This window comes from Hemitrygon akajei, chromosome 10 (assembly GCF_048418815.1).
Source record: "Hemitrygon akajei chromosome 10, sHemAka1.3, whole genome shotgun sequence".
In the NCBI taxonomy this organism is placed as follows: Eukaryota; Metazoa; Chordata; class Chondrichthyes; order Myliobatiformes; family Dasyatidae; genus Hemitrygon; species Hemitrygon akajei.
This window is the reverse complement of record NC_133133.1, coordinates 517424-545059: the sequence shown is the minus strand read 5'-3', so window position 1 is coordinate 545059 and position 27636 is coordinate 517424. Positions and strand designations below refer to the sequence as shown.

The window sequence follows — 27636 nt, the reverse complement described above, 5'->3', positions numbered from 1 at the left end:
TACACCTCAGCTACCCATCTCTGAGGAGAAGTTGAACATGTTCAGGAAAGCAACTGCAGATGATCCTGAAATGCATATGCTAAGATACATTACAATGAATGGATGGCCAACAGAAAGAAAAGATGTTCCAGAAGAAATACAGAAATACTGGACATTTAAAGAGGAAATCAGCTATACATCAGGACTAATGTTCAAAGCGGCAAAACTCATCGTACCAAACCAAATGAGACAGGAAATGCTCAACAGAATTCATGAGTTGCACCTGGGGATAGTGAAATGTAAAGAAAGGGCAAGGGGCATTCTCTATTGGCCAGGTATGTCAACTCAGATAGAGGACATTGTGTCTCGGTGTGCTGTCTGTAATGAAAACAAAGCAGCAATCCAAGAGAGCCTTTACTTCCCCATCCATTACCAGGAAGACCATGGGAGAAAATTGGCACAGATCTCTTTCACTACAATGGTGCAGAATATCTGCTTTGTGTGGACTACTATTCAAAATATCCGGAGATCACCAAGTTAAGTGATACGTCCAGTCAAGGTGTCATTACTGCAATGAAGTCGACATTTGCAAGACATGGTATTCCAGATATTGTTTTTAGTGACAATGGCCCACAATATGCCAGTGGTGAGTTTAGAGGGTTCTCAGAAAGCTGGGAATTTCAACATGATACTTCCAGTCCAGGGAACGCTCAGTCTAATGGACAAGCAGAGAGAACTGTACAAACAATCAAAAACATGCTCAAGAAGGCACAAAGCAGCAACGGTGACCCTTACATTGCTCTGCTTGAATACCGCAACACACCGATTGAGGGTGTGGGGTTCTCTCCTGCACAGCTGTTGATGGGACATCGTCTGAAGTCCAAACTGCCAACATCCACAACTCTACTGACTCCTGAAGGTAATCTTCAAGTACATGACAAGCAAAAGTACAAGCAAATAAAGCAAAAGAGCTACTATGACAGACATACAAGACAGTTGCCAGATCTGCATACAGGTGAAAATGTCAGAATACAGAGAGGAGACACTTGGCAACCAGCTGTGGTTGTGGACAGACATCAGCAACCAAGATCCTTCATAGTTCGCACGCCGGATGGGAGAGTCTACAGGAGGAACAGGAAGCATCTGCTGAAGACAGGCGAGAGGGAGTTTCCACGTACAGATGCACAGGACATTTCCACAGATACAGACATGGAAACAAATGACACCAAGAGTGAGGGGTGCGACAAGACCCCACGACGCAATGAAGGTGAAGGTTCGGCACAGACCGACTGAGGTGGAAATGCAGACCGCAAAGACACAGAGGTCACTCGAGAGACTGACACTGATGAAGGACAAGCACAGTCACAGTTGTATCGCACACGGTCTGGGAGACAAGTCAAACTATCAGCTAGATACAGAGACTAGATCTACCGACAGTCTCACACAGTTTGAGGCAAAATCACATATTATGAGGTCCAAGGTGTGAAATAAAAGGTTTATTAGTCATATGTTAGTAAAAGAAAATATACTGCTGTTAGAATTGTAAGATTCAATGTTGAATACGGTATAAGAAGTTAAGATTTTTCTTTAGTTTAATGTCATGGTTGTTGTAATGTAAGAAAGGCATTGTTTTGGTAATGCACAGTGTTGTAAAAAAGTCTTGAAGGGGATGTAATGTACTGTGTGAGTATTCGTAGGTCAGAGTGCGTATGACGTCAGGTCAGAACGGGGGTTATAGAAAATGGTCTGGTGAATAAACGTGGTTGTTCAATATACTGCGGTGTCCGAGTCACATCAATACTACACTGAGGTGACAACATCAGCCTCATCTACAGATAAGCCTGTCATCAGTGCTGATAACCCAGCTGATGTAGCTGTGGAGACTCATTCCCCAAAGCAAACATTTCAGGAGAGATATTACCAGGAGAGGCAGAGAAGACCTCCACAGAGACTTGAGTTCTAAATGGGTCTTAGAACAAAAGTTTAAAAAAAGAAGGCTTGTTATAATTTGATATCATTAAGTTACTTTGTTATAATTTGTAAACAAGTGGTAGGTGTTTGTAATGTTAAGGGTAAACAGCCAGATGTCATGGTCCATATAGGGACCAATGACGTGGATAGGAAGAAGGAGTAGATCCTGCAAAGAGAATTTAGGGAGTTCGGTGCAAAGTTGAAGGACAGGACCTCCAGGGTTGCAATCTCAGGATTGCTACCTGTGCCACGTGCTAGTGAGGCCAGAAATAGGAAGATAATGCAGCTAAATATGTGGCTAAGGAGTTGGTGCAGGAGGGAGAGCTTCATGTTTCTGGATAGTTGGGCCTTGTTCCAGGGAAGGTGGGACCTGTTCCGACGGGACGGGTTGCACCTGAACTGGAGGGAGACTAACAGTGATGCTCTGGGGGGGTGGGGGGGGGGGGTTAAGCTAGATTTGCAGGGGGAGGGGAACCAGAGTGTTAGAGCAGGTAGTGAGGTGGAGGAGGATAAAGGTCATGTGAGAGCTGCAAGTATAGTGCATGGAATAAAGCCAGATCTAACATATCAAGAGGCTTTGAGGAAAGATAAACAGAATAAAGGGTGTAAAGGTAGTAAGGTAGAAGGGCTAAAGTGTGTGTACTCCAATGCAAGAAGCATCAGGAACAAAGGTGATGAACTGAGAGCTTGGATGCATACATGAAATTATGATGTAGTGGCCATTACAGAGACTTGGCTGGCACCAGGGCAGGAATGGATTCTCAATATTCCTGGATTTCAGTGCTTTAAAAGGGATAGAGAGGGTGGTGGGGTGGGGAGGAGGGGTGGCATTGCTGGTCAGGGATACTATTACAGCTACAGAAAGGGTGGGTAATGTAGCAGGATCCTCTTTTGAGTCAGTATGGGTGGAAGTCAGGAACGGGAAGGGAGCAGTTACTCTATAGGGAGTATTCTCTAGGCCCCCTGGTAGCAGCAGAGATACTGAGGAGCAGATTGGGAGGCAGATTTTGGAAAGGTGCAAAAATAACAGGGTTGTTATCATGGGTGACTTTAACTTCCCTAATATTGATTGGCACCTGATTAGTTCCAATGGTTTAGATGGGGCAGAGTTTAAGTATGTCCAGGACAGGTTCCTGTCACAGTATGTAGACAGGCCGACTAGGGGAAATGCCACACTAGATTTAGTATTAGGTAACGAACTGGGTCAGGTCACAGATCTGTCAGTGGGTGAGCATCTAGGAGACAGTGACCACTGCTCCCTGGCCTTTAGCATTATCATGGAAAAGGATAGAATCAGAGAGGGCTGGAAAATTTTTAATTGGGGAAGGGCAAATTGTGAGGCTATAAGGCTAGAACTTGTGGGTGTGAATTGGGATGATGTTTTTACAGGGAAATATGCTATGGACACATGGTCAATGTTTAGGGATCTCTTACAGGATGCTAGGGATAAATTTGTCCCGGCGAGGAAGATAAAGAATGGTAGGGTGAAGGAACCATGGGTGATGTGAGGTGGAGAATCTAGTCAGATGGAAGAAGGCAGCATATGTGAGGTTTTGGAAGCAAGGATCAGTTGAGTCTATTGAGGAATATTGGGTAGCAAGAAAGGAGCTTAAGAAGGGGCTGAGGAGAGCAAGAAGGGGGCATGAGAAGGCCTTGGCGAGTAGGGTAAAGGAAAACCCCAAGGCATTCTACAATTATGTGAAGAACAAAAGGATGACAGGAGTGAAGGTAGGACCGATTAGAGATAAAGGTGGGAAGATGTGCCTGGAGGCTGTGGAAGTGAGTGTGGTCCTCAATGAATACTTCTCTTTGGTATTCACCAATGAGAGGGAACTTGATGACGGTGAGGTCAATATGAGTGAGGTGGATGTTCTGGAGCATGTTGATATTAAGGGAGAAGAGGTGTTGGAGTTGTTAAAATACATTAGGATGGATAAGTCCCCGGGGCCTGACGGAATGTTCCCCAGGCTGCTCCACGAGGCAAGGGAAGAGATTGCTGAGCCTCTGGCTAGGATCTTTATGTCCTCGTCCATGGGAATGGTACTGGAGGATTGGAGGGAGGCGAATGTTGTCCCCTTGTTCAAAAAAGGTAGTGGGGGGGTAGTCCGGGTAATTATAGACCAGTGAGCCTTACGTCTGTGGTGGGAAAGCTGTTGGAAAAGATTCTTATAGATAGAATCTGTGGGCATTTAGAGAATCATGGTCTGAGCAGGGACAGTCAGCATGGCTTTGTGAAGGGCAGATCATGTCTAACAAGCCTGATAGAGTTCTTTGAGGAGGTGACCAGGCATATAGATGAGGGTAGTGCGGTGGATGTGATCTACATGGATTTTAGTAAGGCATTTGACAAGGTACCACACAGTAGGCTTATTAAGAAAGTCAGAAGGCATGGGATCCAGGGAAGTTTGGGCAGGTAGATTCAGAATTGGCTTGCTTGCAGAAGGCAGAGGGTCGTGGTGGAGGGAGTACATTTGAATTGGAGGGTTGTGACTAGTGGTGTCCCACAAGGATCGGTTCTGGGACCTCTACTTTTCGTGATTTTTATTAACGACCTTGATGTGGGAGTAGAAGGGTGGGTTGGCAAGTTTGCAGATGACACAAAGGTTGTTGATGTTGTGGATAGAGTTGAGCATTGTCCAGGATTGCAGAGAGACATTGATAGGATGGAGAAGTGGACTGAGAAGTGGCAGATGGAGTTCAACCCAGAGAAGTGTGAGGTGGTTCACTTTGGAAGGACAAGCTCCAAGGCAGAGTACAAAGTAAATTGCAGGATACTTGGAAGTGTGGAGGAGCAGAGGGATCTGGGGTACATGTCCACAGATCCCTGAAAGTTGCCTCACAGGTAGATAGGGTAGTTAAGGAAGCTTATGGAGTGTTAGCTTTCATATGTTGAGGGATAGAGTTTAAGAGACGTGATGTAATGATGCAGCTCTATAAAACTCTAGTTAGGCCACACTTGGAGTACTGTGTCCAGTTCTGGTCGCCTCAGTATAGGAAGGATGTGGAAGCATTGGAAAGGGTACAGAGATTTACCAGGATGCTGCCTGGTTCAGAGAGTATGCATTATGATCAGAGATTGAGGGAGCTAGGGCTTTACTCTCTGGAGAGAAGGAGGATGAGAGGAGACATGATAGAGGTGCACAAGATATTAAGAGGAATAGATAGAGTGGACAGTCAGCGCCTCTTCCCCAGGGCACCACTGCTCAATACAAGAGGACATGGTTTTAAGATAAGGGGTGGAAAGTTCAAGGGGGATATTAGAGGAAGGTTTTTTACTCTTGGTGCTTGGAATGCACTGCCTGAGTCAGTGGTGGATGTAGATACACTAGTGAAATTTTAGAGACTACTAGACAGGTTTATGGAGGAATTTAAGGTGGGGGGGTTATATGGGAGGCAGGGTTTAAGGGTCGGCACAACATTGTGGGCCGAAGGGGCTGTACTGTGTTGTATTGTTCTATGTTCTAAACATATTTGTTTAGTATAGTGCCCCAGTAAAAAAAACAGTTGATATATTAAAATAAAAGGAGTGTACTATATAGCCTACATTATAATGAAGGACTAATTTATGTTTTAGTAACACGTCGTTGCATGCGCTGTTAGGCGCGTATTGCTCTGTATGTGTGTGTGTCAAGTTCAGACTCTTCCAATAAAGAACCATGAAACTTAGTTCCCATCTCCAGAGTTTCTATTAATAACATAGTTGTGTAAACAGGCCACATACACAATAGTAACAAACAATTGCAACGATTGACACTGCAACTGTAGTCACTTGAAGAACATCATGTGCAGCCTTGGACATTTTTTAGCTTGCACTAACAGATTGTAGTAAAATCTATTTTTGAAAATCCTGTGGGGTGGTGGGGGGGGGGGAGGTGTTAGGAAAAAACTTGTGTCTGAAACTCTTCACCCATTGATACAATGATTTATGTGCTTTTTTGTAATAAGGGGTTTCTTAGGAACACAGGGTATGCTTGGTATTAATTCAAATCCCTAATCCCTGTTCTAAAGGGACCTCCTATATTGATCCTTTGCCCTTTCGGTCTTATAAAGCCTCAGCATTTCATCCTTACTCTTACATTCTTATCCTCTCAAACCGAATGCTAACAATTATGGGACAAATGCATCTCCCAGGCATTGAGTTGATGAATCTTTTGAAGTATACTTCCCTTTGGTGGGGAGACCAGAGCTGCATATATCATATGTGATCATCACTAGCATCCTACGTAATTCCAGGATAAATCTTATTCTTGTACTCTAATCCCCTTGCAATTAAAGCCTGTGCGCTGTTTGTCTTGCTGTTTGAAGTCCTTGTACATTTTCCCTCAGTGACTAGAATATAAACTTGACACTCCTAAACACTTCTTTGTCTCTATTTTAAAATCTACTCCCATTTCTATTGTTTCATTGTTCAGTATCATATTCCATTTGTTATGTCCTCACATCCTCCACTGTCCTGAGATATCAGTCTGCATTCTCCTCACCACTACCCAGCTCTGTATCTTCAGCAAGCTTGGTTCCTCTTTCAAACCACTGAATAAATGTGATCAGAGAACCGTTCCCTGCCGAACCTCAAAACTCACAGCCTCCTAACCTCAAATAATGTCTTTATTCCTATGGTTTTATCAACTCATCTGCAGTCCATCACCCACCAATCTCATGTTGTCTGATATTGTTTAATAATCTAGTAAAGCAGGTATGTATGTACGTGGGAGGTTTTTAACAGCAAGTTCAAGGCCAGTGTATTTCTGTTGGAATGAAGAGCAACGCATACAGCAGGCAGTGTCTATAGAAATGAATAAACAGTCTATATTTCAGGGTCAAATACATAGCTGGGATTAAATTCCTTCAGTAGAAGGGATAAAGCAGGAGGGCAAAAAGTGGATGAGATGGTTTTGGCAGAAAAGGTAAACATCAACTGTTTATTCATTTCCATAGATGCTGCCTGGCTTGCTGAGTTCCTCCAGCATTTTGTGTGTGTTCTGGATTTCCAGTATTTGTATAATCTTTTGTGTATATAAAAGCAAAATACCAGCTTTCCCTACTCTGATACTAATTAGAGGTGTTCCTCTTGTGGTTGTCTGTTTTGTCCTGTTCTCGTAGATCCATTAACTTCCATTTTCCTGCTGTGTGCCACTTGCTCTTTGTCCATTTCTCTTTGATTTTCTCCCACATCCGAAACCAACCATGTCCCCACCATACCACCAATGTTTAGTTTGATGCAATCTGGATCTTTCATCATCTCTGCTTGTTTGCCGGGATGAGTATTTGCATTTATTGGTAATTTTTGCTAACTTTCCTTATGTTATTGGAGAAGGATTGGTCAGGGATTGGAGGGATGGAACCTTATTATTGCACCTTTACTGGCATAGCTGCTTTGATTTTATTCTTTGTGATTTGTAAGCATTTTACTAATTCCAGAGAACTTTTCTTCCAGTTGTTGGTTTTGAAGTCCCTGACAAGTTTGTGGTTGGATACGCACTTGATTATAATGAATACTTTAGGGATTTAAATGTAAGTAAAACCATATTCATAACTGAATTCCCAGAAATATTAATTGTTGGCATTATTGTGCAAGTGTTACTATTATTGTTTAATCAAAGGTGGTACTACTTTTACAGCTCTCAGATACTGGAAATCTAAAATACCAAGTGCTGAAAGACTGATTAGCACCTTCTGAACCGTCCCATCTTACAACTGGGAGAGAGCCAGTAAAGCACGGGAAAAATCACCCCTTGCAGGTTGCCTTCAAACTACACTCCATCCTGTCTTGGAGTAATATCCCCATTACTTTACCATCACTGGGTCAAAATCCTGCCCGTATGGAATTTACACATTACCCCAATGACAGCACGGTGATGGGAATTTTTACACAGTACCCTGATGATGTCACAGTGATGGGGATACAGCCCCTTCACCTGGCTTCACCTATCACCTAGCTATTGTCCTTCACCCCCACCCCCACAACTTTTTATTCTGGAGTCTTCCTCCTTCCTTTCCAGTCCTGATGAAGGGTCTCAGACTGAAACATTGACTACTTATTCATTTTCCATTGATTGCCTGACCAATGTTTCAGCATTTTGTGTGTGTTGCTTTATAAAATCCTAGTTAGACCATTGAGTATTGTGTTCAATTCTGGTTATGCATTAACGGAAGGATGTGGAAGTTATAAAGAAGGTGCAGAGGGGAATTACCAGGATATTGCCTGGATTCGAGAACATGTCTTTTGAGGTTGTGATCGATGGTTTTTCTCTTTGGAGCATAGAAATGTGAGAGGTGATGTAATAGAAGTGTACAGGATGATAAGAGGTATAGATCAAGTGGCCAGCCAGAGACTTCCCCAGGGTGGAAATGACTAATACAAGAGGGCATCATTTGCAGGAAATTATAGCGGAGAAGGCAAAAGTGGGTTTGTTTTTAAGAGCGGCAAGTGTGGAACATTCTGCCAGGGGTCGTGGTTGGGGCATTTAAGACACTCTTAGGTACATGAATGAACGAAAACTGGAGGGCTGTCTGGAAGGGAAGGGTGAGATTCATCTTAGAATAGGTTAAAGGGTTGTTAGAACATTGTTTGCCAAAGGGCCTGTACTGTTTTGTACTATGTGCTTTACCTTGATTCCAGCCTTTGACTCTTCAATGCTTCCTGCTTGACATGTTGACAGATGCTTGAAATACTCAACAGGTGAGGTGAAGAGAGACAAACAGTAATGTCCCTGATCCATGTTTTCTGTATAACATGGAAAAGGGTATCAGCTCGTTGGACATGATTAGAATCATGTGAAAGCTTTAAGAGGACGTGGAGATTTACCAGGATGCTGTCTGGATTAGAGAGCATGTCTTGTGAGGTTAGGTTGAGCTAACTAAGGCTTTTCTCTTTGGAGTGACATTTGATGAGTGGAGTATAGGATTAGGAGAGGCATAGATTAAGTGGACAGCCAGCACCTTTTCCCCAGGGTGGTAATAGTCAGTACCAGAGGGCATACATTCAAAGTGATTGGAGGAGTTTAGGAGAGATGTCAGAGATGGCTGTTTTTTTTAAAGGAGTGGTGGGTGCCTGGAATACACTCCAGGGCTGTGGTAAAAGCTGATACAGCAAGAATATTTAAATAACTCTTAAATAGGAACATGGATGTAAGAAAAATTGAGAGTATTAGCTTTACAGGAGGGAAGAGTTAGATTGATTGTGGAGTAGGTTTATATCGGTCAATACAACAATGTGGGCTGAAGGGTCTCTATTCTGTATTTCATGTCAGTTTCTCAGACAGATGATATTAAAGGTGAAACAATTGAGCTTTTCCAAAGTTGTTTCCTTTTGCCTGTCTTTCTTCTGTCTTAAACCTTCCTCCCAGTCATAAACATCAATATTGTGAGTTTCCTTCTGCTGCTCATCATTGGTGTTGGTGAGTTTTCCAATATGTCTTGTTGAGGAGCGGTCTGACTGGCTGCAGTGGGTTCCCCTAGGAATATCAAGTCACCCTTCAGCACATCTTCATTCGTGCACTCTTATTTCTATACTGCCTTTGAAATTCTGCTGTTTTTATCTTTGCTTTTTGTTATCTGCTGTCTAGACCTTATCCTACATTCACAATGTCTCTGTGTTCCCCTCTTCCCCATGAACATTCCACAGCCACAATGGGTTTAGTTTCAACTGCTGATCTAGGCAAGAATGCAATGAGTTTCTTTCAGGTAGAAAATACATTAATATTCTTGCTATTAATCCCTGGTTTCCTTGTTAATTCTTCTACAGCATATTTGTGTGATCAGTGAAAAGGGAAAGGAGAAGTACAAAGCATGAGATTTATAGCATCTGGAAGAAGGTTTGAGATGCTGACTGTGAAGGCACCCACAGAAGATATTTGTGCTCATCGCTGTGTACTTTTTGCTCTCTGTGAATCAATATTTAAAGGGCCCATTCATCATGAACATACTTAAGAAGTGTTTATTTTTGTACTGTAATACATAAAGCTCAACTCTATCAACACGGTGTGGCACTTTGTTCCATTCAAAAGACAATTTGTGATTTCACATTTTCAACAGCCTTGCTCCAAGTTTAGAAAATGCTCCTCAGCCGGTGAGAAAACAATGAAACAATCATGGAAAAGGATAGAATCAGAGAGGACAGGAAAATTTTTAATTGGGGAAGGGCAAATTATGAGGCTATAAGGCTAGAACTTGCGGGAGTGAACTGGGATGATGTTTTTGCAGGGAAATGTACTATGGACATGTGGTCGATGTTTAAGGATCTTTTGTAGGATGTTAGGGATAAATTTGTCCTGGTGAGGAAGATAAAGAATGGTAGGGTGAAGGAACCATGGGTGACAAGTGAAGTGGAAAATCTAGTCAGGTGGAAGAAGGCAGCATACATGAGGTTTAAGAAGCAAGGATCAGTTGGGTCTATTGAGGAATATAGGGTAGCAAGAAAGGAGCTTAAGAAGGGGCTGAGAAGAGCAAGAAGGGGGCATGAGAAGGCCATGGCGAGTAGGGTAAAGGAAAACCCCAAGGCATTCTACAATTATGCGAAGAACAAAAGGATGACAGGAGTGAAGGTAGGACCGATTAGAGATAAAGGTGGGAAGATGTGCCTGGAGGCTGTGGAAGTGAGCGAGGTCCTCAATGAATACTTCTCTTCGGAATTCACCAATGAGAGGGAACTTGATGACAGTGAGGACTATGAGGTAGATGTTCTGGAGAATGTTGATATAAAGGGAGAGGATGTGTTGAAGTTGTTAAAATACATTAGGACGGATAAGTCCCCGAGGCCTGACGGAATATTCCCCAGGCTGCTCCACGAGGCAAGGGAAGAGATTGCTGAGCCTCTGGCTAGGATCTTTGTCCTCGTTGTCCACGGGAATGGTACCGGAGGATTGGACGGAGGTGAATGTTGTCCCCTTGTTCAAAAAAGGTAGTGGGGGTAGTCCGGGTAATTATAGACCAGTGAGCCTTACGTCTGTGGTGGGAAAGCTGTTGGAAAAGATTCTTAGAGATAGGATCTATGGGCATTTAGAGAATCATGGTCTGATCAGGGACAGTCAGCATAGCTTTGTGAAGGGCAGATCGTGCCTAACAAGCTTGATAGAGTTCTTTGAGGAGGTGACCAGGTATATAGATGAGGGTAGTGCGGTGGATGTGATCTACATGGATTTTAGTAAGGCATTTGACAATTCCACATAGTAGGCTTATTCAGAAAGTCAGAAGTCATGGGATCCAGGGAAGTTTGGGCAGGTGGATTCAGAATTGGCTTGCCTGCAGAAGACAGGGTTGTGGTGGAGGGAGTACATTTAAATTGGAGGGTTGTGACTAGTGGTGTCCCACAAGGATCTGTTCTGGGACCTCTACTTTTCGTGATTTTTATTAACGACCTGGATATGGGGGTAGAAGGGTGGGTTGGCAAGTTTGCAGACGACACAAAGGTTGGTGGTGCTGTAGATAGTGTAGAGGATTGTTGAAGATTGCAGAGAGACATTGATAGGATGCAGAAGTGGGCTGAGAAGTGGCAGATGGAGTTCAACCCGGAGAAGTGTGAGGTGATACACTTTGGAAGGACAAATTCCAAGGCAGAGTACAAAGTAAATGGCAGGATACTTCGTATTGTGGAGGAGCAGAGGGATCTGGGGGTACATGTCCACAGATCCCTGAAAGTTGCCTCACAGGTAGATAGGGTAGTTAAGAAAGCTTATGGGGTGTTAGCTTTCATAAGTCGAGGGATAGAGTTTAAGAGACGTGATGTAATGATGCAGCTCTATAAAACTCTAGTTAGGCCACACTTGGAGTACTGTGTCCAGTTCTGGTCGCCTCAGTATAGGAAGGATGTGGAAGCATTGGAAAGGGTACAGAGGAGATTTACCAGGATGCTGCCTGGTTTAGAGAGTATGGATTATGATCAGAGATTAAGGGAGCTAGGGCTTTACTCTTTGGAGAGGAGGAGGATGAGAGGAGACATGATAGAGGTGTACAAGATATTAAGAGGAATAGACAGAGTGGACAGCCAGCGCCTCTTCTCCAGGGCACCACTGCTCAGTACAAGAGGACATGGCTTTAAGGTAAAGGGAGGGAAATTCAAGGGGGATATTAGAGGAAGGTTTTTCACTCAGAGAGTGGTTGGTGCGTGGAATGCACTGCCTGAGTCAGTGGTGGAAGCAGATACACGAGTGAAGTTTAAGAGACTACTAGACAGGTATATGGAGGAATTTAAGGTGGGGGGTTATATGGGAGGCAGGGTTTGAGGGTCGGCACAACATTGTGGGCCGAAGGGCCTGTAATGTGCTGTACTATTCTATGTTCTATGAAAGTACCTAAAAAGTATTGGGGTACTTTTATCTAGTGATAATTATTATAGTTACAGGCTTTGTTTTACCAGAATGTGATTGGTGACTAAAATCAAAGAAGAATACTAAAAGCCTTTTTAAGTATATAAAGGGTAAAAGAGGGTATATATACGACGAATAGAAAATGATGCTAGAGATATTGTAATGAGAGACTCAGATGGCAGAGGAACTGGATGCGTATTTTGCATCAGTCTTCACACTAGAAGACATCTACACTATACCGGACATTTTAGAATGTCATGGAAGTGAAGTACGTGCAGTGAAAATTACGAGTGAGAAGGTTCTCAGGAAGCTTAATGGTCTGAGGGTGGATAAATTGCCTGGACCTGATGGAATGCACCCTCAGGTTCTGAAGGAAGTAGCTGGAGCAATTGCGAGGGCATTAATAATGATCTTTAAAGAATTGATAAATTCTGGTATGGTACTGGATGAATGGAAAATTGCAAATGTTATTTGGCTATGTAAGAAGGGTGGGAGGCAGCAGAAAGGAAACTAGACCTGTGACCCTGATATCAGTGGTTGGGAAGTTGTTGGAATCTATTGTAAGCGATGAGATTATGGAGTACCTGGAGGCACATGACAAGATAGGCCAAAGCCAGCATGGTTTCCTGAAAGGAAAATCCTGCCTGACAAACCTACTGCCTTTTTTTGAGGAAATTACAAAGGATATGCAGTAGATGTGGTGTACTTGGACTTTCAGAAGGCCTTTGACAAGGTGCTGCACATGAGGCTGCTGAGCAAGATAAGAGCCCATGGAATTACAGGGAAGTTAGTAGCATAGTTGGAGCATTGGCTGATCGGCAGAAAACAGTGGGAATAAAGGTATCCTATTCTGGCTGGCTGCTGGTTACTAGTGGAGTTCCACAGGGGTTGGTGTTGGGACCGCTGCTTTTTGCAATGTATGCCAATGACTTAGACTATGGAATTATAGACAATAGACAGTAGGTGCAGGAGTAGGCCATTCGGCCCTTCTAGCCAGCACCGCCATTCACTGCGATCATGGCGATCATACACAATCAGTACCCTGTTCCTGCCCTCCCCATATCCCTTGACCCCGCTATCTATAAGAGCTCTATCTAACTCTCTCTTGAATGCATCCAGAGACTTGGCCTCCACTGCCTTCTGGGACAGAGCATTCCACATATCCACCACTCTCTGGGTGAAAAAGTTTTTCTGCATCTCTGTTCTAAATGGCCTACCCCTTATTTTTAAACTGTGGCATCTAGATCTGGACTCACCCATCAGCGGGAACATGCTTCCTGCCTCCAGTGTGTCCAATCCCTTAATAATCTTACATGTTTCAATCAGATCCCCTCTCATCCTTCTAAATCCCAGTGTATACAAGCCCAGTCACTACAATCTTTCAACATATGACAGTCCCGCCATTCCGGGAATTAACCTTGTGAACCTACGCTGCACTCCCTCAATAGCAAGAATGTCCTTCCTCAAATTTGGAGACCAAAACTGCACGATACTCCAGTTGGGGTCTCACCAGGGTCCTGTACAGCTGCAGAAGGACCTCTTTACTCCTATACTCAATTCCTTTTGTTATAAAGGCCAGCATGCGATTAGCTTTCTTCACTGCCTGCTGTACCTGCATGCTTGCTTTCATTGACTGATGTACAAGAACACCTAGATCAGAATCAGACTTTAATCGCCAAGTACCTATGCACATACAAGGAATTTACTTCCGGCAGATGTTGTCTCTCTGCTCATAACAATAATAATGATAAATATAAATGAAAATATAGATTATACATACAGGTAGTGCAATCCAAGTAATAGTTAGCTGACAGTTAACCGGCAGTTAACTTCAGCAAAGTGACCGCAGTAGGGAAAAAACTTCTCCAATGCCTATTAGTCTTAGTCTGGAGGGACCTGAAGCGCCTACCAGACGGAAGCAGATCAAACAGTCCGTGCGCAGGATAGGAGGAGTCCTTTATGATGTTCCCCGCCCTCTTCTTCAACCTGGAAGAGTACAGGTCCACAATAGAGGGCAGGGAGGCTTCAATGATGCGCTCGGCAGTCCTCACTGTGTGCTGTAGTTTGGTTCTATCCTGCTTGGTGGCGGCTCCAAACCACACAATGGAGGTGCACAGGACAGACTCAATGACTGCAGTGTAGATCTCATTGTACTTCCCCTTTTCCTAACTTGACTTCATTTAGATAGTAATCTGCCTTCCTGTTCTTGCCACCAAAGTGGATAACCTCACATTTATCCACATTAAACTGCATCTGCCATACATTTGCCCATTCACCCAACCTGTCCAAGTCACCCTGCATTCTCGTAACATCCTCCTGACATTTCACACTGCCACCCAGCTTTGTGTCATCAGCAAATTTGCTAATGTTACTTTTAATCCCTTCATCTAAATCATATATGTCTAACTCAAGGCCCGCGGGCCAAACCCGGCCCGCGGTGGAATTATCTTTGGCCTGCGAGATAATATCTAATTACTATTAAAGATGGCCCCAGTAATCGAAGCGCCTATGGCGTATGATATGGCTAATGCTGAGTTTATTCAGGTACCAGGTTTTCAGGGTTTTTAGTGTTTATTCGGCAGTCTTCTTCATAAGAAACGGAATTTGTAAAGTGAAACACTTTGTAGTTATAGCAGAGACTGAGACACATGAGAGCAGGCTGAAAAAACGGAGGCAACGAAAGCTGCGTTCGCACGCGTCCGACTGATCCGGCCCGCATGAAGCTGCAGTTTGCTCAATCCGGCCCGTGACCTAAAATGAGTTTGACACCCCTGATCTAAATCATTAATGTATATTGTAAACAGCTGCGGTCCCAGCACCGAACTTTGCGGTACCCCACTGGTCACAGCCTGCCATTCCGAAAGGGACCTGTTAATCACTACTCTTTGTTTCCTGTCAGCCAGCCAATTTTCAATCCATGTCAGTACTCTGCCCCCAATACCATGTGCCCTAATTTTGCCCACTAATCTCCTATGTGGGACTTTATCAAAAGTTTTCTGGAAGTCCAGGTACACTACATCCACTGGCTCTCCCTTGTCCATTTTCATAGTTACATCCTCAAAAAACTCCAGAAGATTAGTCAAGCATGATTTTCCCTTCATAAATCCATGTTGACTTGGACTGATCCTACTGCTATCCAAATGTGTCGTAATTTCCTCTTTTATAATTGACTCCAGCATCTTTCCCACCACTGACGTCAGGCTAACCGGTCTATAATTCCCTGTTTCCTCTCTCCCTCCTTTCTTGAAAAGTGGGACAACATTAGCCACCCTCCAATCAGCAGGAACTGTTCCTGAATCTATAGAACATTGGAAAATGATTACCAATGCGTCCACGATTTCTAGAGCCACCTCTTTAAGTACCCTGGGATGCAGACCATCAGGTCCCGGGGACTTATAAGCCTTCAGACTCAACAGTCTATCCAACACTGTTTCTTGCCTAATATAAATTTCCTTCAGTTCATCCTTTACCCTAGTTCCTTTGGCCACTATTACATCTGGAAGATTGTTTGTGTCTTCCCTAGTGAAGACAGATCCAAAGTACCTGTTCAACTCATCTGCCATTTCCTCGTTCCCCATAATAATTTCACCTGTTTCTGTCTTTAATGGCCCAATTTTGGTCTTAACTATTTTTTTGCTATTCACATACCTAAAGAAGCTTTTACTATCTTCCTTTATATTCTTGACTAGTTTACCTTTGTACCTCATTTTTTCTTGGCGTATTGCCTTTTTTATTACCTTCTGTTGCTCTTTAAAAGCTTCCCAGTCCTCCGGTTTCCCGCTCATCTTTGCTATGTTATACTTCTCTTTTATTTTTATACTGCTCTTTACTTCCCTCGTCAGCCACTGCCGCCCCTTAATCCCCTTAGGATCTTTCTTCCTCTGGAATGAACCGATCCTGCACCTTCTGCATTATTCCCAGAAATAACTGCCATTGTTGTTCCACTGTCTTCCCTGCTAGGGTATTGTTCCATTGAACTTTGGCCAGCTCCTCCCTCATAGCTCCATAGTTCCCTTTGTTCAACTGTAATACTGACACATCCGATTTTCCCTATTAAATATGGGAAATTAAAATTAATAGATTTGTGGCTAAATTTGCTGATGATACAAAGATAGGTGGAGGAGTGAGTAGTGTTGAAAAAATAGAGAGCCTGTAGAATGACTTAGATAGTTAGGGAAATGGGCAGAGATGAGGCAAATGAAATACAATGTTGGAAGGTGTATGGTCATGCACTTTGGAAAATGTGGACAGACTATTATTGAGATGGGGAGAGAATTCAAAATGCAGAGATGCAAAGGGACTTGGGAGTCCTTGTGCAGGATGCCCTAAAGGTTATCCTCCAGGATGAGTCTGTGGTGAAGAAGACAAATGCAATGTTGGCATTTCATTTCTAGAGGTATAGAATATAAGAGCAGGGATGTGATGTTAAGGCTGAATAAGGCACTCGTGAGACCACACTTGGGAGTATTTACTGCAGTTTTCAGCTCCTTATTTTAGAAAGGATATACTGATATTGGAGAGGGTTCAGAGAAGATACACGAGAATGATTCCAGGAAAGAAAGGGTTACTGTATGAGGAATATATGGTAGCTCTTGGGCTGTATTCCCTGAAGTTCAGGAGAATGGCGGGGGGGAATCTCATAGAAACATTCTGAATGTTAAAAGGCCTGAACAGATTAGATATGGTGAAGTTTTTTCCTATGGTAGGGGAGTCTAGGACAAGAGGGCATAACTTCAGGATTGAAGGATGTCCATTTAGAACAGAGATGAGCAGAAATTACTTTAGTCAGAGGGTGGTAAATCTAAGGATTTTGTTACCACAAAAGGCTGTGGAGAAAAGTCACTGGGTGCATTTAAGGCAAGGATAGATTTCTTGATTAGCCAGGGCATCGAAGAGTATGGGGAGAAGGAAGGAGAGTGGTGATGACTACAGGAATTGGATCAGTCCATGATTGAATGATAGAGCAGACTCAATGGGCCAAATTGTCTACTTCTGCTTCTATATCTTATGGTCTTAGGATGTGGCAGTCTAAAGTTAGAGTACCACTGCTTCAGGCCAGTAGGCCAGAGTGAGGGATTTGATTTGTATCTGATGGGGGTGGGGGTTCAGGAAAGATTTTCTCTACGACTAAGGCTCAGTACTAGAGCAGGAGTAGAACCTTGCCATGGTGACTGAGGAAGGGACAAAGTGTGAAATCCTCTGCAATGTTTCTCTCTGCACTGGGTTGGAATTAGCTCTTACAGCATCCTTAACAAGAACAGCTTTCCTTGTGTCTTATATCCCACACCAACATGTATACCAGTCCTGGTTTTTGCCTTCACCATTCACACTGTCCCCCACTGCTGCCTTGTTTACCCAATTTTAAAGTAAATTTATTATCAAAGTACGTACAACCCTGAGCGTCATCTGATTTAGGCCAAATACATTTGAAATGTAGAAGACAGTAGCACTAGTCAGCTGTTTGTCCTTTCAATGTGCTGTGACACACAAGTATCAGACAAGGCTAGTTTTGATAAATTATATCAGTTACTGGGATTGCAATAGGAGGAAGTACAATGCTATTACAGTTTGGGATGTCAAAGTTAAATTCCTCCATGGAATGGGTGGGTTTCCTTTGCCTGCTCCAGCTTCCTCCCACAGTAGAAAGTACTGGTTAGCAGGTTAATTGGTCACTGTAACTTGTCCTGTGATCAGGCTAGGTGTTGCAGCTCGCAGGGCTGGAAGAGTCTGTTCTGCTCTGTACTTAATAACAATTAAGAAAGGAACAAGAAACCAGTTTGAGTTATTCCTCTAAATTTATAAGTAGCAGCTGTCTTCAAAGACAATCACAATATGAAACAGCAATGGATGTGGGTACATGGTGGATAATGTGCCTGACCTTTAGAGCTTCTCACAGATAAAAGGCAATTCCAGATTTCTATCAATTAGCCACCAGAACAATACACAACGTTAACACTGCAAACTCCACCAAATTCAGAGATGTACAGCAGTTCTTCTGGTCCTACCTCTAGTAAAGACATTTACCCAAATTACATCTAGTACATTCAATGGCTTGGTGATTGAAGTACTTATTTAGATAGTTCAACAATGTCACAAGAATAGCTGCCTCCCCCTCCTCCAAGGTAGCACATTCCAGACTCCAACAGTTTATTTTGATTTAGAGATACAACACCGTACCAGGCTCTTCTGGCCCAACAAGCCTGACCTACCCCATTACACCCATCTGACCAATTAACCTAATAAATTTTTGGAATGAAAGGAAACAGATGTGGTCACAAGAACATAAAAACTCCTTACAGACAGCAACGGGAAAATTTGCAGATGCTGGAAATCCAAGCACACAAGATGCTGGAGGAATTCTGCAGCCCAGTCAGCATCTGCGGAAGAGTACAGGCGATTTTTCAGGTCAAGGCCCTTAAGCTGGAGTTTTCACCACCACCTTCTGTACTCCTAAGTCGTCTAGTTTTAAAGTCTCCATACTTCGCTCCCTAATAACTTTAGGGGAGGATTTGATTTGAACTCTCCTTGTTTTACCAGCCATCGGCAGTCCACACTCTCTCCGCCCTGACAGCAAACACCAGTTCACCCTTTGGCTTCCTTTAATAAACTCTTCTTTCTCCCTCGCTTATCTGTCCTGGCGCAGGTTTATAGGTCTGCTCGATGCCCCTGTTCCACCCTTCACCGACCGATTCAGTCCCGAGCCGCTTGGTGCCGCATCACTACAGGCCGACAGGAACACACCTCCCCACCACACCAGCGCACTGCCTACGCTCTCCCGAGGATCAAAACCATCCCCGTAACCAGGGCCCGGTGACCAGACTAAAAGGGTTCGGTAATAAAGACTTCCGGCGTATTTCGATGACGTCTCAAAGCGAATTCTGATTGGTTTGACGAAGCATAGAGGCAAACTGGTCGTCCTTTGAACTCTTCTCTGATTGGCTATCCTCCAGAAGAGGGAAACCTGTTGATTTATTGCTCGATTGACTCTGCTTGTGACCTATCATATTTTCCCTCAGACTGGTCAAGAGCTTTGACAATCAATATTGCTTTTCTCTATTTGGCCGGAGTGGTCCAACTTTTATTTTTCTTCCATTGGTTATTTTGACTAGCTATTACGTACCCTTTTGCTGATTGGTCAAGAGTCCGGTTGTCAGTGAAACAGTTCAGAAGAACCAAGCTCTCTGATTGGCTCTGGCGGCGGCGCGTAGGGGCGGACACGGCGGCAACGGGAGCCGGGCCAGGGATGTGGGCGAGGCCGAGGCCCAGGCCCCAGGTGTGTGAGTTCCGGAGCTGCAGAGCCCGGGCCTCGGCTGCAGCGGCGGTGCCCCGGGCCGGGCCCCGGCCATGGCCCACGAGAGGATGGAGCTGGAGTTGCCTGACCCGGCGCCGACAGATGGCGGGTTGCGGCGATCCAACAGCGCGCCGATGATCAGCGGCCTGAGGTAAACGGCCACCCGTGGTGTCGAGGCTCCCTTTTCCCAGCCAGGTTGTCCGGGAGGCCAGCTGCAGACTGGAAATATGGATCTCACTCTCGGTGTCTCCCGGAGCTCAGTGGCGTCCGGGTCAGCTGGGAGGGAGAACCCGGTTCTGAGGCCGTAGGAAGGTGGAGTTCGGGCAAGGACTGGAGAGGAAGGGCTACTGGGGTCTGGAGCGGAGAAGAGAGACGGTAGAGACTGCAGAAATAACGGGCGTAAAGTGAGTCTACTTGTGGCGCAGCAGTGAAGTTGCTGCACACACACAGGAACCCCGCAGGCCAGGTAGCATTTATGGAAATGAGTAAATAGTCTATGTTTTGGGCCGAGACATTTCATCACGGAAGTTTCTGGTTACGGTTTTGGAGAATGATGCAGATCGAACAGGTCTGGATGGTAAACGGCTATCCAAACATGCTAGAATCCTCGCATTAGGGTTGTTGGAGACAGGAGCCGAAGGAAGGCAGACTAGAATATTATTGGACATCGAGTGCAAAGCATTATTGGTTTATTATTGTCACATCTGCTGTTAATCAAATCATTACATGGTGCATTGTGTTGCAGTAATGCACAATAACGCATATTAAAAAGTTTCTGCTATAGAGAAAGTGCACTGCAGGTAAACAATTCAGTATAAGGTCATTATCTTAGTGTACAAAAGGCCGGTGGAGATTGTGCAAGGACTGGAGAGGAATGGCTATTGGGGTCTGGAGTGGAGAGTGGCTGTAGAGGCTGCAGAAAGAGCAGGCACGATGCGAGTCCACTTGTGTTAAGACTAAACAGAAGGTTCTTGGGAAATTGGAAGGTTTGAAGGTAGATAAGTCACCTGGACCAGATAGTGTGCACCCAGGGTTCTGGAAGACGTGGCTGAAGGGATTGTGGGGGGATTAGTAATGACCTTTCAAGATACTGGAAAAGGCTGTGAAATTACAAATGTCACTCCACTCTTCAAGTAGGGAGAGAGGCAGAAGAAAGGAAACTATAGGCCAGTTAATCTGACCTCTGTGGTTGGGAAGATGCTGGAATTGATTTTTAAGGTTGAAGTCTCATGGTATTTGGAGGCAGACAATAAAATAGGCCATAGTCAGCATGGCTTCCACAAGGGAAGTTTGAGAGCCCTTTGCAATTTCCTGGTTTTCTGCATGAATTACTCATAAAATGTAGTCTGAATTTCATCTGTCACTATTAGACAAACAATCTGCATAAATGAATAACACAAACAATTGTACTATTTGTGTCTTTATTGAATACATTGTTTAATCATTCACAGTCTGGACTGGAAAATGTATGTGAACCTTTGCATTTAATAACTGGTAGAACCTCCTTTAGCAGCAATAATGTACACCAAATATTTTCTGTGCACAACAACGAGGAGGAATTTTAGACAATTCCTCCATACAAATGTATTTCAGTTCATCAGTATTTCCGGAATACCTTCCATGAACAGCCCTCTTCAGGTCATGCCACAGCATCTCAATTGAATTAAGGTCTGGACTCTGACTTGGCCATTCCAAAATTTCTTGTGTTTTCGATCATTGTCTTGTTGCATCATCCAACTTCTATTAAGCTTCAGGTGATGGACCGCTACCCTGACATTCTCCTGTAAAATGTCTTGATTAATTTTTCCTCACGATTGCAAGCTGTCCAGGCCCTGAGGCAGCAAAGCAGCCCTAAACCATGATGCTCCTTCCACCATGTTTCACAGTTGGGATAAGGCTTTGGTATTATTACACAGTGCCCCTTTTTCTCCAAACATAGCAGTGTGCATTTCTGCCAGGAAGTTCAACTTCTGTCTCATCTGTCCGCAGAATATTGTCCCAGAGGCATTGTAGAACATTTAAGTGGTCTTTTGCAAACTTGAGACATCCAGCAATGTTTTGTTTGGAGAGCAGTGGTTTCCTCTGTGGTGTCCTTCCATGAACACCAGTCTTGTTCAGTGTTTTTGTTATAGTGAACACATGAACAGAGACTTTAGCAAGTTCTAGAGATTTCTGCAGGTCTTTTGCTATTATCCTTGGGTTCTTTTTGACCCAACATTGCACATTCAGATTTGCACATTGTGTACTTGGTGTGATCTTTGTAGGACATCCACTCCTAGGGAGAGTAGCAACAGTACTGAGTTTCCTCCAGTTTTAGACAATTTCTCTTACTGTTGTCTGATGAACACTCAGCCCTTTAGAAATACTTTAACTTTTTCCAGCTTCAAGCATCTCCACAATTCTTCTAAGATTCTCCTGGACGTTGTTCTGATGGTGCACATAAAAAGATATTTGTTAAGAACAGCAGGCTCTGTCAGTAACCTGACTTTGTGTGTCTTTTTTATAGGACAAGGCACCTTGACAACCTACATTCATCTCATTGATTGGAACACCTGACTCTGAATAACTTTTGTAGAAGGCATTGCCCCAGAGGTTCACATACTTTTTTTGAACCTAAACTGTGATTGTTTAAATGGACTTAGTATTGACGAGAAGAAGTACAATTGTTTATGTTATTAATTTAGGCATTTTGTGTTTGTCTATTATTGTGACTGAGATAAAGATCATACCACACTTTGAGTGATTAATGCAGAAAACCGGGTAGTAGCAAAGTGTTCACAAACTTACTTGCAATTGTATATTCCTGTTAGAAGGAATTGATGGATTTTCATGCAGGTGATATGAAGGTAGTTGGAGGGCTATGTTGTGCTGAGGAAGCAATGCATTTGCAGAAGGTCTTGGACAAATTGGAAGCATGGGCGAAAAAGTGGCAAATGGAGTACAATGTTATGAAATGTATGATGATGCATTTTGATGAAAGGAACTAAAGTGCAGTTTATTATCTAAATTGCGAGAAAATGCAAACATCAGAGGTATAAAAAAAAAGGGACTTGCAAGTCCTTGTGCAAGGCTCCCAAAAGGTTAATTTACATGTCGAGCCTGTGAGAGAGAAGGCAAATGCAATGTTTGCATTCATTTCAAGGGGGAGTAGAATATAAAAGCAAAGAGTTGCTGAGCCTTTATAAGACACTGGTCAGACTGCACTTGGAGTATTGTCATCAGTTTTGGGCCCCATATCTCAGAAAGGATGTGTTATCATTGGAGAGAGTCGAGAGGAGGTTCTCAACGATGAATCTGGGAATGAAAGGATTAATATACATGGAGCATTTGGCAGCTTTGGGCCGAAACTCATTGGAATTTAGAAGAATAGGGGGTTGGGATCTCACTGCAATGGCTTTAGCCAGTGAGTAGTGAATCTGTGGAATGCTCTGCCACAGATAGCCGTGGAGCTGAAGTCCAAGGGTATATTTAAAGTGACAGTTGATAGTTTCCTGATTGGTCAGGGCATCAAAGGTTATGGTGAGAAGGCAGGTTTTTTTGGGTTGTGTGGGATCTGGGATCAGCCGTGATGGAATGGCGGAGCAGACTCAATGGGCTGAATGGCTTAATTCTGCTCCCATGACTTATGGTCTAAGGAAGGATGGTGTTGGAAAGGTAAGAGAACCTTGAATGTCCAGAGAGAGTGGTGAATATAATCAAGAAGAGAAAGGAAATGTATGCAAAATTTCAGAAATTAGGATGAAATAAAGCACATGAGTAAGAAGAAACCAGAAAAGAACTAAAGAAGGGAATTAGGAAAGCTAGGAGGGGCCATGAAAAATCCTTGGCAAGTAGGCATTCCATATGTACGTCAAGAGTGAGACGATAACTAGGGAAATGGTGGGACCACTCAAGGATAAAGGGGGAAACATTTGCTTGGATGCAGAAAATGTGAGTGAGGTACTTAATAAGTACTTTGCCTTCATATTTCCAGAGGAAATGGGTATGGAGGAGCAGGAGATCAGAGCTGAGTGTATAAATATGTTAGCCCATTTAGAGAAAGAAGTGTTAATGAGTATTAAGGTGGATAAATCCCCAGGTTATTAAAGGAGGCAAGAGATGAGATTTTTAGGTCCTTGACCAGTATCTTCTTGTCCTCTCTAGCCACAGACGAGGACAGGCGAGTGGCTAATATTATACCTCTTTAAGAAGGGAACAAGGGAAAATCCTGGGTGAGTCTCACATTGGTAGTATGGAAATTGCTGGAGAATATTCTTAGGGATATGTTAGATGTGTATTTGGAAAGCCATGACCTAATTAGAGAGAGCTGGCATGGTTTGCGTGAGGCAAGTCGTGCCTTGCCAACTTGATTGAGTTTTTCTTCCAAAGTGACGAGACAGATGGATTAGGGTAGGGCAGTAGCTGTTGTCTACTTGGATTTTAGTAAGATGTTTGATAAAGTCCCTTATGGGAGGCTAATCCAGAAATTTATGACTCATGGGGTCTGTGGCAAATCGTTTGGATTCAGAGCTTGATTACGCTTAGAAGACGATAGTGGTTGAAGGGACTTATTTAAGTTGGAGGTCTGTAATTAGTGGAGTTTCGCAGGGATCTTTGCTGGGACCTCTACTGTTTATGATATTTATAGATGATCTGGATGGACAGATGATCTAGATGGGTGGGTTAGTAAGTTTGTGGGATGTTATTGGGATTGGTGGAGATGTGGATAGTGTAGAAAATTGGTAAAGAATACAGCACGATATACAGTTGAAGTCTTTCAAACGTTTTTCACAATTCCTGACATTTAATCCTAGAAAGCATTCCCTGTCTTAGTTCAGTTACGATCACTACTTTATTTTAAGAATGGGAAATGTCAGAACAATAGTAGAGAGAATGATTTATTTCAGCTTGTATTTCTTTCATCACTTTCTCAATGGGTCAGAAGTTTACATACACTTTGTTAGTATTTGGTAGCATTGCCTTTAAATTGTTTAACTTGGGTCAAACGTTTTGGGTAGCCTTCCACAAACTTCTCACAGTAAGCTGCTGGAATTTTGTTCTATTCCTTCAGACAGAACTGGTGTAACTGAGTCAGGCTTGTAGGCCTCCTTGCTCGCGCACGTGTTTTCAGTTCTGCCCACAAATTTTCATCGGATTGAGGTCAAGGCTTTGTGATGGCCACTCCAATACCTTGACTTTGTTGTCCTTAAGCAGTTTTGCCACAACTTTGGGGGTTTGCTTGGGGTCACTGTCCATTTGGAAGACCCATGTGTGACCAAGCTTTAACTTCCTGGCTGATGTCTTGAGATGTTGCTTCAATATATCCACATAATTTTCCTTCCTCATGATGCCATCTATTTTGTGAAGTGTACCAGTCCGTCCTGCAGCAAAGCACCCCCACAACAGGATGCTGCCACATCCATACTTCATGGTTGGGATGGTGTTCTTCGGTTTGCAAGCCTCACCCTTTTTCCTCCAAACATAACGATGGTCATTATGGCCAAACAGTTCAATTTTTGTTTCTTCAGACCAGAGGATATTTCTCCAAAGAGTAAGATCTTCGTCCCCATGTGCACTCGCAAACTGTAGTCTGGCATTTTTATGGCTGTTTTGGAGCAGTGGCTTCTTCCTTGCTGAGCAACCTTTAAGGAGAGTAGACAGGTAGTGCAGAGCACCCCTTTAGCCATTCCCCTGAATAATAAGTTTACCGTCCTGGATGCTGTTGGCGAGGACGACCGACCAGGTGTGAGCCTCGGTGGCAGGGCCTCTGGCACTGAGTCTGACCCTGTGGTGCAGAAGGATGGGACGGAGAAGAGGAGAGCTGTCGTCATTGGAGACTCTATAGTCAGGGGAGCAGACAGGAGATTTTGTGGACGTGAGAAGGACACCCGCATGGTCTGTTGCCTCCCGGTGCCAGGGCCCGGGATGTCACTGACCGGGTGCATGACATCCTGGTACGAGAGGGAAAGCAACCAGAAGTCGTGATACATGTTGGTACCAATGACATAGGCAGGAAGAGGGATGAGGTCCTGAAGTGTGAGTTTTGGGAACTAGGCAGAAGGCTGAAGAACAGGACCTCAAGGGTGGCGTTCTCAGGATTGCTGCCAGTGCTACGTGATAGTGATGGTAAGAATTGGAGGAGATGGCAGTTGAATGTGTGGCTGAGGAGTTGGTGCAGGGGGCAGGGTTTTAGATTTTTGGATCATTGGGATCTCTTCTGGGGAAGGTGGGACCTGTTCTGATTGGATGGGTTGCACCTGAACTTGAGGGGGAGCAATATCCTTGCAGGTAGGTTTGCTAGCATGGTTTAGGAAGGTTTAAACTAATTTGCAAGGGGGATGGGACCCGGAGCGATAGAACCGTGAAAGAAGTGCATGGAGTAAACTCAGATCAAACATATAGAGAGGCTTTGAGGAAAGAGAAGCAGAATAAAGGGTGTAAAGGTAGTAAGGTAGAAGGGCTAAAGTGTGTGTACTTCAATGCAAGAAGCATCAGGAACAAAGGTGATGAACTGAGCTTGGATACATATGTGGAATTATGATGTGGCCATTACGGAGACTTGGCTGGCACCAGGGCAGGAATGGATTCTCAATAATCCTGGATTTCAGTTCTTTAAAAGGGATAGAGAGGGGAGAAAAAGGGAGGAGGGGTGGCATTACTGGTCAGGGATACTATTACAGCTGCAGAAAGGGTGGGTAATGTAGCAGGATCCTCTTTTGAGTCAGTATGAGTGGAAGTCAGAAACAGGAAGGGAGCAGTAACTCTACTGGAGGTATTCTGTAGGCCCCCTGGTAGCAGCAGAGATACCGAGGAGCAGATTGGGAGGCAGATTTTGGAAAAGTGCAAAAATAACAGGGTTATTATCATGGGTGACTTTAACTTCCCTAATATTGATTGGCACTTGATTAGTTCCAAGAGTTTAGATGGGGCAGAGTTTGTTAAGTGTGTCCAGGATGGATTGTCACAGTATGTTGATAGGCCGACTAGTCAGTGGGTGAACATCTGGGGGACAGTGATCACTGCTCCCTGGCCTTTAGCATTATCATGGAAAAGGATAGAATTAGAGAGGACAGGAAAATTTTTAATTGGGGAAGAGCAAATTATGAGGCTATAAGGCTAGAACTTGTGGGTGTGAATTGGGATGATGCTTTTGCAGGGAAATGTACTATGGACATGTGGACGATGTTTAAGGATCTCTTGCAGGATGTTAGGGATAAATTTGTCCCGGTGAAGGAACCATGGGTGACAAGTGAGGTGGAAAGTCTAGTCAGGTGGAAGAAGGCAGCATACATGAGGTTCAGGAAGCAAGGATCAGATGGGTCTATTGAGGAATATAGGGTAGCAAGAAAGGAGCTTAAAGGGGCTGAGAAGAACAAGAAAGAGGCATGAGAAGGCCTTGGTGAGTAGGGTAAAGGAAAACCCCAAGGCATTCTACAATTATGTGAAGAACAAAAGGATGACAGGAGTGAAGGTAGGACCGATTAGAGATAAAGGTGGGAAGATGTGCCTGGAGGCTGTGGAAGTGAGCGAGGTCCTCAATGAATACTTCTCTTCGGTATTCACCAATGAGAGGGAACTTGAGGGCAACATGAGTGAGGTTGACATTCTGGAGCATGTTGATATAAAGGGAGAGGAGGTGTTGAAGTTGTTAAAATACATTAGGACGGATAAGTCCCCGGGGCCTGATGGAATATTCCCCAGACTTCTCCACGAGGCGAGGGAAGAAATTGCTGAACCTCTGGCTAGGATCTTTATGTCCTCATTGTCCACGGGAATGGTTCTGGAGGATTGGAGGGAGGTGAATGTTGTCCCCTTGTTCAAAAAAGGTAGTAGGGATAGTCCAGGTAATTACAGACCAGTGAGCCTTACGTCTGTGGTTGAAAAGCTGTTGGAAAAGATTCTTAGAGATAGGATCTATGGGCATTTAGAGAATCATGGTCTGATCAGGGACAATCAGCATAGCTTTGTGAAGGGCAGATCGTGCCTAACAAGCCTGATAGAGTTCTTCGAGGAGGTGACGAGGCATATAGATGAGGGTAGTGCAGTGGATGTGATCTACATGGATTTTAGTAAAGCATTTGACAAGGTTCCACATGGTAGGCTTATTCAGAA

The 27636-nt window shown here is 43.9% G+C and overlaps 2 protein-coding genes across 2 annotated transcripts in view; both read left to right on the top strand.

Annotated features, from left to right (window-relative positions):
* Window positions 1-9926, top strand: part of hprt1 (hypoxanthine phosphoribosyltransferase 1) — a 37232-nt gene extending 27306 nt beyond the window's left edge. The window contains exons 8-9 of the mRNA XM_073057723.1: window positions 7385-7461; window positions 9695-9926. Coding sequence (XP_072913824.1) covers window positions 7385-7461; window positions 9695-9742 — 125 coding nt within the window. The 3' untranslated portion in view covers window positions 9743-9926. The remainder of the gene's footprint in view (window positions 1-7384; window positions 7462-9694) is intronic.
* Window positions 9927-19366: 9440 nt separating this feature from the next.
* pabir2 (PABIR family member 2) overlaps window positions 19367-27636 on the top strand; it is a 148848-nt gene continuing 140578 nt past the window's right edge. Inside the window, exon 1 of the mRNA XM_073057732.1 lies at window positions 19367-19696. Within this exon, the coding sequence (XP_072913833.1) occupies window positions 19599-19696 (98 nt within the window). The 5' untranslated portion in view covers window positions 19367-19598. The remainder of the gene's footprint in view (window positions 19697-27636) is intronic.